Raw genomic sequence first — 13298 nt, forward strand, 5'->3', positions numbered from 1 at the left:
TGGCCCACTTTTTTTTCGTGCAACGTAAAAAAAAAAATTCTTGGGCCAAATTTTTTTTATTAATTTTTAAAAACTAGAAAAATATCTAGGGACCGTTTTTTTATTTTTTGAATTTTGACCAACTTCACCAAAAATATTTGAAATTTAGGCAAAAATCGGGCTTTTTTATGATTTTTTTGAAAATTCAGCATTTTTTGACCATTTTTGGTGCAAATTTCTTGAATTAGGGTGGATTCTCTATAGAAACATTGGATATGGTTTCAATTCTGGAGTGAAAATTAATCAACCGTAGTCGGCAACACACATCACATCAAAGGCTACTTTCAAGTAGATGTGTAACTACTTGAGAATAAAGGACTATGAATTGGTGCGACAGGATTACCTACGGGATTATCTCAAGGATATAATTCCGTTCTCCCTCCTTCTTTTTCAACTTTCCTGGTGGTATGAAGGTCAAACAACCAACCAAAATGTGTATTTTTATCCACACTATAATGGCATGTCAATAACTCAATTTCAGCCAAAAAAGGATGTAAGGGCTTTTGCAACAGATCTTTTCAAAGGTCTCAAATCAGAGCTAAAGAGTACAGGTATTGGCTGCTTGTTATTTAATTTTGACATATATTCTTGGATCACTATTATTTATATTGTATAAACGAGAATAAAATTAAGGATGTTTCAACTATTGTTTTCATGGAAACTGATTTATCTTTATAAAATAAGACAATTGGAGCTGTAATTACAAGAAAGTCGTTCTGGAATTTTTTTTGGGGGGGGGGATTGAGTTATTATTAAAACGATAAATGGATTATGGACATGTTGATAAATGTACGATGTACCATGAGGGACATACAAACTTTTTTTTTAAAACTCAAATCAGTTGAGTTTGCAAAAATTATTAGAATTTGCAAAAATTATTTGAGATTGCAGAAATTAATTTAAGTTAGCAAAAATTATTTGAGTTTGTAAAAAAAAAAGTTCGCAAAAATTATTTGAGATTGTAAAAAATTATTTGAGTTTGTAAAATAATATTTGAGTTTATTTTTAAGTTTGCAAAAATTATTTTAAGTTTGCATGTCCCTCATGGTACACCGTATATATGCAAACATTTTATATAAGTTATTTTACCAGTCTTAAAGGTGAGGTCTATTGCAAAAACAAGTTTATCTCTATTCGAAGAGAATAATTATTACATTACAAGTTGACACTCGTTGCAATTTTTTTTATGCGTATTTCTCCTGAAAAAGGAGAAATTGTATGGGTAAAGTTCAGCCTCGTACGTGTTCTTCCCCCGTTTGACTCTGAGGCGTACGTGTTCTTCCCCCGTTTGGCTGGTGACGTAGGTAAATGAAGCGGACACTATAGACGAATCCAACGAGCCAAGTCATGGTCAGGATTTGGTCAGCCATTACTGGGTCCCCGCAGCACCAAACTGGTGTTGTGACTGCCCAATTGGGTGCCGGTGGATTAAAGCCGCTTAAAAATCGATGTTAGATTCGTTTGTGTTGTAAACTGTCGTCATTCTTTTGTCTACGTGTAATACGGGTGATAGAATGCAGTTTAAAACACCCTCCAGGGCCGCATCATTTCACATTTTAGGTGAGATGGAGCCGACGGGGACCCAGCTATGGCTGCTATTGAGGTGTAGGAATGCGTGAAATTGGATTCGTCTATATCATGCTCTCATTTACTTGTGTGACAAGTTTGACATTAGCAACAATAAGTTGTACTATTATTTACCATAACAATGCTGCATAACAATATGCAGACTATTGTTCTCATTTCGGGAACAAACCCCACACAGTATTGTTACTATGCGTTTGCTTTGTAATATTTCATCCAACTGATATCGCACAGTGAAATCAGATACATGAGTTTGTGGACGTTTATATGCTAGTCTCAGATGATCACGATGAAATTCTAAGCTCAAATTATTTAATTATTTATTAGGCCTAATATTTCTCATGATATTGATATACATATGAATTGTAATATCACAATTTACTAATATATAAAAAAGAAGCGGCTGATTTTATCCATGTTTAAAAACCATTAAATTTGTAATACTTAATTTAGAGTTTTTTCCTGTGAACAACAACAGTATACGTTCTGTCCATTGAGAGCGTTTAGTCCCTTTTCTCAAAGCGGGCACATCTCATTTCATGACGTCACCTTTTTCTAGGCCAAATCTGTCTCGTTCGAAGGAACTCACCGCTTAAGTTGGTTTTTGCGGAATATCAATTGTAAACGTCTTATTTTCTCAAAAAAGGAGTCATTTTCATTGTGCTTATAATAATAATATTAGCGTGCCAATGATATAATGCAATACATGCCCTTTAAAGACACATGAACAGTTCGGCTAAGGCACCAGAAACAATTATGTTCGATCTTTGGATCGACCGTCGATGGTGCTTCGATGCTTGTTATTAATGAACTATCAACTAATTAATCAGAATTAACGCCAAATTTAAATTGGCCAATATCCCTTCAGGAACAAATTACTATTTTATCACAATTAACAATAGTAAATTAATTGATTTCATAAATAATAAGGATCGACCAAGCATCGATGGTCGATCGAAAGATCGAACAAGTTTGTTCCTATTGCCTAAGTAATAAAACACCGAGTTAGTTACAACTTTCCTGCACTTAATTACTAGTACTCCATAATTAAGCTTTGCTTTGAACTGTAGTAAGGAATAGAAGCCTTCTTGAGTCCTTTTAACATGGTCATGAATAACAAGATTATAAATATTAATTTTGATTTTAAAACAAGTACCTTGAAGTATACAAAAACAGCCTGCTTATTTATGATAATTATGATGAAGTACTTGAATTATGAGATGCATTACGACCATACATAGCCTATATAACATACACATTATTGTTGTAGCTAAAAATTAGATTTTATATACACAGTGTTATCGTGATAAAATAGTAATAACAATACTATCTAAAATAGTTATCTAATATTTCTGGCAAGAGAAATGGTATTATTAACTACAACAAGAATTATGGAAATCATATCCCCTTCCTTCTAGGCCCTAAATCATAAAATATTGGGAATTTTGAATGCAAACATAAGAAATTTGACAGTATGATTTTATGAAACTCACACGGTAAACTTATCTTCACTTTATTTTAAGATTGTCACGAGTGCATACAATTAGTTGTGAGTCCATGGTCTTGGGTGGGTTTTGTATTCATGTATTCAATTACATGGACAAGATACGTTTATTTAATAAAAATTCCCTTTAAAAGGGAAAGCCAGCCTCAATGTAGAAGAATACGTTAAGACGCAGCTGGTTAGGCCTATATAATAGGTCACATTGGTTATATGAACGACAATAACAAAAACAAATATAAATATCTTATATTAATCTTTTTTGATCTTTATAGAAGAACCACATAAAAGCCTTAAGGTAAGCCAACAACAAGTGATAAGCAAGCCTAAGAACAAAACTATACACCCAATAATGAATGCCCAAACGTCTATCAAATGATACTGCATAAAGGTTAAATCATGCGCTGCAGATCGTAGATGCTTCGTGCCATTGTGTCTTGCAGCAAACTCGGCCCAGTCAGCAGCTCGTTCAGCAGGTGTCTTATCGTCATCGCGGAATATGTCGGACAATTTCTCCATGTTAGATTTAAAACTGTTTAAAAAGAAAAAAGTTATAAAATACTTCAATACATGTATTTTGTATGGCAATGCACACCGGTTTAACAAGTTTGGGCAGAGGCCTTGGTTATCTTTTTCTCTGAGGATCAGGTCAATCTCAGTATCTGGAGGAACAATCTCAGAGGATAACCGAAAATCGCAACGGATAAGTCTGGCCAATCTGGTAACACCAAAATGATTACTAACTGAAAGTGCCGCAGCCAGCGACGTGCAAAGATGTATAGTTGTGTAGTCTGGTGCGCAATGATATCGGTCGGAACTTCGGAAGGTTGTAAGATCATGAGCCTTCTCATTTCTGCTCTATCCCACTCTTTGCCGGGTCTCATTGTGACCATTAACGTGCAGACATACAATGGGGACACGGTTCGGAGAGTCACGTAAAATGGTGGTCCCGTGTACCAGACTAGCAATATCGGCACCTAAAAGTTGTGAACTCAGCATTGAGGAAAACTTGCGCTGCCCTTAGGGGCTTGGCAGCATATCGACCCGTCATGCCCGTGGCGCACTTAATTTGAGGGATACAATCATCCAGAAAGCGTGGATAAATGCCGGTTTATTATTTTATGTCGTATTATTATAACCGAAAATCGAAGTGGACTAATCGAAAATCGCAACGGATATTCGAAAATCGCAACGGATAACCGAAAATCGCAGAGGATAACCAAAAATCGCAGTGGAGAGCTAAAAACGCAGCGTTTGGACTATATACACACTACACACTGGCCTTGACAGGGTTCCGTGTATTTACCTTTCATCACCAAGCACGGTATTTATAGCATCCAGGAGTTCTTTACTTGTCAGCGTCTTTATATCTAGTCGGAGTCCTATGCCTCTAGAAACTACACGTTGCGCGTTGTCAAACTGGTCGAGGAAAATTGGTATACAGATGATTGGTACACCGTGGTAGAGTGCTTCGAAGACGCCATTAATGCCACATTGGTAAATGAGAAGTCGAGTCTTGGGATGACCTGTGAAGAGAATATATCCATAATCTTATAGAGATAGTAAGAGCAGAGAGTGTTTGAACAAGTAAGATCAGAGAGTGCTGGAACTAAAGATCACAGATTGCTGGAACAAGAAAGTATCCTAGTAAAAATGTTGCTATATGTTGCTATTTCATGTATATAGCAAAGGACTTATTTGTTGTGATCGATATCCAGAGGCCCGTGCGTGCCCATGGACAAGAAGCAGTGAGGAGCCCATCAGCCCTACCCCTACCCTAATGGCCTAACCCATATAGGCCTATCGTCCTCTTGCTCAACCCACGGGGCCTCTGGACTTCGTTCACCCGCTTGCTACTCCCCTGCCGATATCCTACATGTCCTTCGCCCGACGCATCCCGCCACATCACAATAAGGCCATTGGACAGTGTAGTGGTCCGAGACGATGGTCATAGTTCGCTCAAGCACTGATCAATAGGCCAGTCCCTTTGCACCTCATCAACATGTGTTGCATTAGGTAAGGGACTTATTAATTTTTTGAATAGATTTTTGGATCATTTATTTGATTAGAAACTTCTCTTCATTTTGAATATATTTTCTTAAGTGTCCCACGTACAAAGTTGCCTATTCAAAAATAATATTCAAATTTGAATAGATCCCATTCATGTTTGAGAGTTAAAACAGGTTACGAAGGTCAGTGTGATTTGACGCTAACACTCCAACTAAGTATAGTAATGAAGTCGTCTGCGCAATTAATTATTACCATATTACATTTACCTACCTAAAAGATCATTTTGGGGTATGTAATCCATCATTTTGACATTAGACGGTATCCTTTGGGGTGCTTTTCCTCGACGTTTCCATATGACATTTTGCGATACTTGTGAAAGAGCCTCCGCAAACATATCCGCCATAGGTTGCTCCGTTATAGAACAGTAACCCCCTAAGGAGAAGATGATTACGCCATCCTCGGAACTTTGCACGAACGATTCTACCTCCTGTAAGTAAAACAATGAAAATGTGATGTGGCTCATTATTAAGGTGGTATTGGAGGCATTATGGAAGTGTTCTAAGCATGTTTTAAACATATTGAGTAGAGCAAAGCACACTTGTAGCTACTTGTCAATAGGCCTATGCATTATTTATGCAAATAAGCTCATTAATTATGCAAATATGCAAATTAGAGGGCGGCTTTCCATTACTATGTTTTCAATTTCAATTCAATTCAAGAAACATTTATTTCACAACTTCAAAAATACATAGTATAAATGACAAATGCCATAATTTTCAAACCAATTACATACAAAGCAAAGTAGTGAATCCGATCACAAGCCCACTGATGACAGTCAAATGCGATCACGGGCAAAGGTATGCAAAATAAAAGTCTTCAGTGATTTGCTCATCCAGATGATCGTAAAATCATCAGAATTCAGATTTTGGTACCTTTGTCATTGCCATAGATGTGCTAACATAGCCTGCTAGTGATACAGTCAAAAGCCGTGTATTTAAGACAAAATAAGACATTTTACATGAATCTGTAATTTATATACTTACAGTATATAAATTAGCTATAGCCTACATGTATTTGTCTGGGGCTTCAACTTCGTCAATACTGCTGTTTTCTTCGTGTTTTTTTTTAATCATTTCAAAAACACCAAATGAGTGAAATGACAATATGAATGACTTATCCTTCATTTTCAAGCAATTCATAAACAATTTTAATTTGTTTACACTTGCGCTGGGATCACTGAATGGGTCTTGTTGTTGTTGGAAGTAGCTGTGGCACAGTGTCATCGCCCCTATATCTTCATGGTAGAAATCGCCATGGTAGGTTGAATCCACAGCCATGCATGACAATTTTCTTCCGACCTTTAATATGAGAGGCAGTAGCCAAGTGACCTGACTAAGGCTACTGACGATAGCTGGGGTAATTGATTTCTCGCTGTGTGAGTAAGCTTGTATACGACATTGCGGTCAATGGTCATACTGAGCTATACTGCCTCCACTGTAGTGAGTGCAGCTATGCGCTGTAGTCCATACAGGACCAACGCAATATAAAATTAGAATTTTGGTCAGATTTTGAGTTCAAGACGCATGGCCTTTTCCTCAAAGCGCAAACTAACGACTATCATATCTGTTCAACACGTATTTTCAAGTGTATGAGACCACATCTGGTTTCTTGAGAAAAAATCATTTACGGGAGATATTCATCATTTTCCAACCCGGTATCCGAAGATTTTCGTCTGATATCAAAATCGTGCATAGCAATTCACGTGTATCGATCCCGTGTATTTATTTTAATATCTCTGCTGCATCAAATAATTATTAGCCAGGCGATGTCGGTGTGTGTGATCACATGATCGCACACAAGGTCGTAGGCAATTGGTCGGACCTCATCTGCCCAGAACATATTGACCCAGGTCAGCATACCGCCATATCCTTCCCGACATGCTTAGTAGCCAAGTCCGTAGAAGAGTGGATCCACACACTATGTACACAAATATACATTTGGCCACATTTTATTATACGATTAATACGAATTTATTAAACATGGTAACAAATATTCTCTAGCAAATCGGTTATAGATGGAACTGGTAGGCATATTATAAATTCGGGATATTAAATATCTTCCTGACCAGCCAGATCTGCGCATGGTCAAAGACGAGTATCAGACCGACGCAAACTGGCTTAGTCTCCACATCAGCCAGTTTGGTTCCGCCCCTCCACGGGGAGCGTAACCTGTGTAGGAGACTAGGTCGGACCTGGTCGGACCTCATCTCTCCCCATCGATTGTAACCTATAATCCCCGACATTGCCCTTATGAACTCACATCCGCCTGGAAGCACTAGTAGTCAGGCTGACATCGATATTAAAAAATTTCCTTCATTGAATGAAGCAAATTAGGTTTTTTCGATTAGAAATTAGTGTATATCAGAAGTTGATTCATATAAGTATTTAGGCGTAAACATATATCTCGTAACATCTCAGATCACTTTCACATTCAAGAAGTAATTAAAAAAGGTAATAGACTAATTGCGTAGGCCTACGTTAAGGTTGGTCTGAACGCTGGAATTATGGAAACTTTCGGGCCTCATAACTGCTAAATTGTTGGTCTAAAGTAGGCCTATATAAAAGTATACATACATGTATTTAGAATGGCAAAGACTTGATAAGTTCATCTGTGAGGTCAAATTTGGGCCAAAATGCTCATTTTGGGCCCCAAATCCCAAAAAACTGGAGTTTTTTCTCCCCTTCTATTTCGTACATCCTACCAAAAAAATTCTAGGGCCAAAATTGTTTTTTTTTATTAATTTTTAAAAACTAGATAAAAATATCTAGGAGCCGTTTTTATATTTTTTTGAATTTTGACCAAAATTTGAAATTTGGGCGAAAATCGGGCTTTTTAATTTTTATTTTTTTTTGAAAATTCAGCATTTTTTGACCATTTTTGGTGCAAATTTCGAAAGTTGGTCGAAATTCAAGAAAATTAAAAAACGGCTCCTAGATATTTTTATCTAGTTTTTAAAAATTAATTTATGAGCATTTTGGCCCAAATTTGACCTCATAGATGAACTTATCAAGTCTTTGCCATTCTAAATATGTATACTTTTATATACTTTAGACCAACAATTTAGCAGTTATGAGGCCCGAAAGTTTCCACAATTTCAGGGTTCAGACCAACCTTAAGTCTGTAATCAATTGATAACTTAAATTGTGTCTATTACGGTGACATTTTATGGAGAACAATAAGTCCCACCATCAATTACTATGCTACCACAGTGTGGATTCCTAGTAGTACCAGGGAACTTCTATTATTATCGGGAATTGCCTGTCACACATGATCGCACACAAGGTCGTAGGCAATTGGTCGGACCTCATCTGCCCAGAACATATTGACCCAGGTCAGCATACCGCCATATCCTTCCCGACATGCTTAGTAGCCAAGTCCGTAGAAGAGTGGATCCAAACACTATGTACACAAATATACATTTGGCCACATTTTATTATACGATTAATACGAATTTATTAAACATGGTAACAAATATTCTCTAGCAAATCGGTTATAGATGGAACTGGTAGGCATATTATAAATTCGGGATATTAAATATCTTCCTGACCAGCCAGATCTGCGCATGGTCAAAGACGAGTATCAGACCGACGCAAACTGGCTTAGTCTCCACATCAGCCAGTTTGGTTCCGCCCCTCCACGGGGAGCGTAACCTGTGTAGGAGACTAGGTCGGACCTGGTCGGACCTCATCTCTCCCCATCGATTGTAACCTATAATCCCCGACATTGCCCTTATGAACTCACATCCGCCTGGTAGCACTAGTAGTCAGGCTGACATCGATATTAAAAATTGAAAATCTGAAAAGATCGGAAGGTCGAGGGTTCGATTCCCATGCCGGCACATTCCCATGCTATTTTTTTTTCAAGTTGGGTTGTGTGCCGGTCGGGATTACATGGATCGAATCCATGGGTTCCTACAGTCACCCATGGAAAACAGGGTACTGAAAAGCACTACACAATGTCCACATCAGCCATAGATGGGTTTGTTTACATTGCATTAATTCCTTCAGAACAGGCAATACAGATTCCAAACAGATAAAACTTACCTAATATCAGTTTTAGTTGCCCTTAATAACTCCAAATTGGCAAGACATTGAATTCTATTTGCTCATTTTCATACCAAAATCAAGGAAAACATGGTTTTGTTATTACAAAATAACATGAAAATCATACAGGTCATTTCTGGTTGATTGCAGCAGGCCACTTGAAGTAATCAATATTGGTACTTGAATTGCGTAACTCAGTGACTTTCTGCTCATTGTAAGACTGACAGTGTTGTAAACTTGATTGCATAACATTAAGATTGCCAACTGATATCCTTTGTATTTGAGTTGTCAAATTTATGGATTAGTTACTGTCAAATGAAGTAAACAGTATTTAATGTCAACAAAACATGCTGCTGCAGAACTCTATACCTGTGTGTGTGTCTGAGGGCCGATGACTGGGCCGATGGCACACATTCGATGGGTGTAGGTCGGGATTTGTATTTATTTGTTGTCTTGTTTAATTGTAACACTTTGGGTTGGTAAAACTGTTCATTCTTTCAATAGTAATTGACCAATCAAATGATAAGAATCTTTGTATGAGTTATATAAAACACCCTTAAAGGTGTGATCCGATTTGTTCATGTAAATCCCCACTTTCATAAACAGTAAGAATCAGTGAGTTCACCGAAGCAAATCGTTACCGTTGGGGTCCGCCCAGCTATTTAAATATCAAACCACTTATGTCATTTACCATAGAAATTCTAATGCCTTCATAAGTCCCTGGCAACAGAGTCTGCAAGCTCCTAAAGTGGGACTATATCAGTTCTTCCAGGTTTCTCATGGTTTTTCTTGTTTTTGTTTTTATTTTTGTGTGGTTTTTTTTAATTGTTAAAAAAAATTCAATTTTTTTTGTAAGGCTGAAAAGTGGTACGGCCATGGCCGTACCGGTTCAGAACTAATAATTGTATGTGCTAAATTCTGCGTTGCTTGTTTAATATAACCTATATTAATTATTATTGTATATAATATTTTGTTATTGCCGTAAACGCACTTCAAGTCATCTTGGGTCGAGGCAGTTGTGTGTTTTCCTCATTCATTTGTCATTCAATATATATTTTTTTTTTGCTTTTTTGCTGTACAATAAGTTTTACTTTTACTTTGTCACCGTTGTATAATATTTGTGTAATTTACTGTTACAAAAGTGTATGTTTAAATAAATAAATAAATAAATAAATAAATAAATAAATAAATAAATAAATAAATAAATAAATACATTAATTAATTAATTAATAAATAAATAAATAAATAAATAAATAAATAAATAAATAAATAAATAAATAAATAAATAAATAAATAAATAAATAAATTAATTAATAAATAACTTAATGAATTAATTAATTAATTAATTAATTAATTAATTAATTAATAAATAAATAAATAAAAATAAATAAATAAATAAATAAATAAATAAATAAATAAATAAATAAATAAATATATAAATAAATAAATTTACCTCGTTCAGCGGGCGTGATGGTTTCGTTGTTAATCCTCCAACTGGAACCACGTGTGGCATTAAAGGCCGAGAAAAATCAAGCACAAAGTTAGTATTAACAAAAAACAATTCAGCCTTCCCTAAAGCCTCATACGTTGATATTTCTGGTTTAATGTTAAGATCAACTTTTAACTGATCGTAAGGTGGTAAGCAAAGTCTATACGCGATGAAATTCATACTTAGAATTACAGTATTTGAAACACGTTCGATGAAATTCATTTTTGTATCAAGACCAGAAACTAGTTCAGGAATATATGCTGGATTTGTAGGACATACATTGACCTGAGAGTGTAGTGACATGCTCACTGCAGTTGGCGACAGAAGCGCAAATGGAGTATCTAGAAGTTGAGCCACCAGCGCGATGCAGGCCCACCAGGAGTCACCAATGATGAAGTCAAACTTTTGATGCTGAAGTCGACGAATTACGGCATCGTCAACCAGTACAGATTTGCATTGATCGAATATTAAAACATTACCTAATTCGAGAACTTTTATCATTGAGATCATGTCACCATATAAAGCCGTTTTAACGATCCGTGTCATTAAATCTTGATATTCTCTCTCCGTTACCATAGACTTATAAACAATGAAATCAAACAGATGTGAATTATCGTCATGTTTAGACGAGGAATTGGAATACATATCGCTGACAAGTATAGTGACATTGTTGCCTCTATAGACCAACTCTTTTCCTATCGCAGTTGCAACATAGTAATGACTTCCACTGCCATCTGCACCATGAATCAGAAAATCATAGGCGCACACAGAATGAAGTGAATAGAAGCATAAAAATAGTTGCGGCAATATTCCATCTAATGACATCATCATATTCTTCATCGTACTGAGACAAAATCAAAACACATCAATCCAAATTTGTATGACTTGTTGGATGATCAGGCCTGTGGATGTTGATGATGCTAGCTGAGGTGATGTCATAGAGCAAATGAGGAAATCAGTGTCTGCGATATAATAATCGATTGACTGATTACGTCATATGAATTCTTTTTTGCAACTTTTTCAATGCGTGATCTCCTTGATCCATTTGACCAAACAATTTATGGAATCACTTATGTAACGGTATATGCACATTGATCACGTGCAATGCATCCAACATACAACTACAATAACACGTCTGGTAGTACATTATAAAAAAACCAAAAAACATATTTAAAGAGTGGATTGAACAAACAGTGCGTGTGCTTGAAGTGCCAGAAAGACCCCTATAACTTGTATAAGACTCACGTCACAAGCTATTTAACCATGTCACACACTACGCGCCTAAACACACACCCAAATATTCCATGTTTGCACAACTGATTTTCATAAAACACACCCGCATGTACCCCACCCCACATACATACAGCCTCCACCCCACCCACGCACACCCCTAGCTAATGTTACCCCACATATCGCACTATACAACGCCAGGATATAACATTATTAATAATAATATTATGTATTGTACAATCTTAAAAGTGAAATGAATACATGAATATGACAACCATGTCCCTGGTTTATAATAATTAAACAGTTGAATAGCAATGGTTTATACAAATTATCATACAAATTTCTTCCACTTGTATGATAATGATTCTAAATTTTCTGTAACAAATAGGTTTGCCAAATGGTGCCATTGAATTGATTCTGAAACCTGAAGTACCTGCAGGCCCGTAACCAGGATTTATTGGGAGGGGGGGGCTGATTTTGAAAAAGTGGGCCTTTTTCAAATTTGGACCTTTTGGACTAGGGACGGATTTTGAAAAAGTTTACTTTTTCCCTTTTTTGACCAAAAATGTATTTTTTCGCTCGCTACGCTCGCAAATGGGACTTTTTGGGTCGCCCCCAGCGCCCCCTGGTTACGGGCCTGAGTACCTATTATTTGTATAATATGGAGATTGTAAGCCAGGGATTTTGGGCTACTATCCTGGGAACATACGAGGACCAAGAGGAGCTGTGCATGGCAGGGTAGGTATATAACTTACGCAATGATCTATTTTGAAGCATTGTCCTTGTTTGTTGCAGGAAAGTTGAGCAGATAGGAAAGTCAACTTTCCTGTTTGTTTGTATGTTACATCACAACAGGAAAGTTCTTTCTCAACTTTCCTGATCACACTGCTATGGGGATATGGTTACATCGACAGGTTCGTTTGCATATTTGCGTACTGTCTTCCGTAGGAAGTGTATGTATTTAGCCCAATGCACAGGGGTGCACGCCCTCCCCCACACCACACCCCTAAACACTCTCACCGTAGTACATCATACACCTCACCAGAGAAGATGAGAAGAAATAAAAAGATGAGAAGAAATCTTCTCTGACCTCGCCCATACAGTATGCGACTCTACTGTGTAAGCCGGCAACATTTGACCCTTAAGTTATAGGCCTACTCATAATTTGCTAAGCACCCTCTACAAATATGTAATGTACCTGAATGCAAAATGAACCTGCGCCGATGTTCATGATGTTCCATATATACGATTTGACACTTATAATTCAAAGCTATTCAATACCATAACCATGATGCAATTATTTACACAATGATGCTGCAGATTCTTTACAAAATGAAAGAGA

General features: G+C 36.7%; 1 protein-coding gene across 1 annotated transcript; it reads right to left on the reverse strand.

Annotated features, from left to right (window-relative positions):
• Window positions 1–446: 446 nt before the first annotated feature.
• LOC140152573 (UDP-glucuronosyltransferase 2B15-like) lies at window positions 447–11703 on the reverse strand. The gene is made up of 5 exons (XM_072174964.1): window positions 10691–11703; window positions 5405–5621; window positions 4431–4650; window positions 2609–3656; window positions 447–2359 (listed from the first exon to the last, which is right to left on the reverse strand). The coding sequence occupies exons 1-4, from the start codon at window positions 11564–11566 to the stop codon at window positions 3377–3379; spliced, it is 1593 nt and encodes a 530-aa protein (XP_072031065.1). The 5' UTR covers window positions 11567–11703; the 3' UTR covers window positions 447–2359; window positions 2609–3376.
• Window positions 11704–13298: the final 1595 nt, after the last annotated feature.

Source organism: Amphiura filiformis, chromosome 5, assembly GCF_039555335.1.
Source record: "Amphiura filiformis chromosome 5, Afil_fr2py, whole genome shotgun sequence".
NCBI classification, from domain to species: Eukaryota; Metazoa; Echinodermata; class Ophiuroidea; order Amphilepidida; family Amphiuridae; genus Amphiura; species Amphiura filiformis.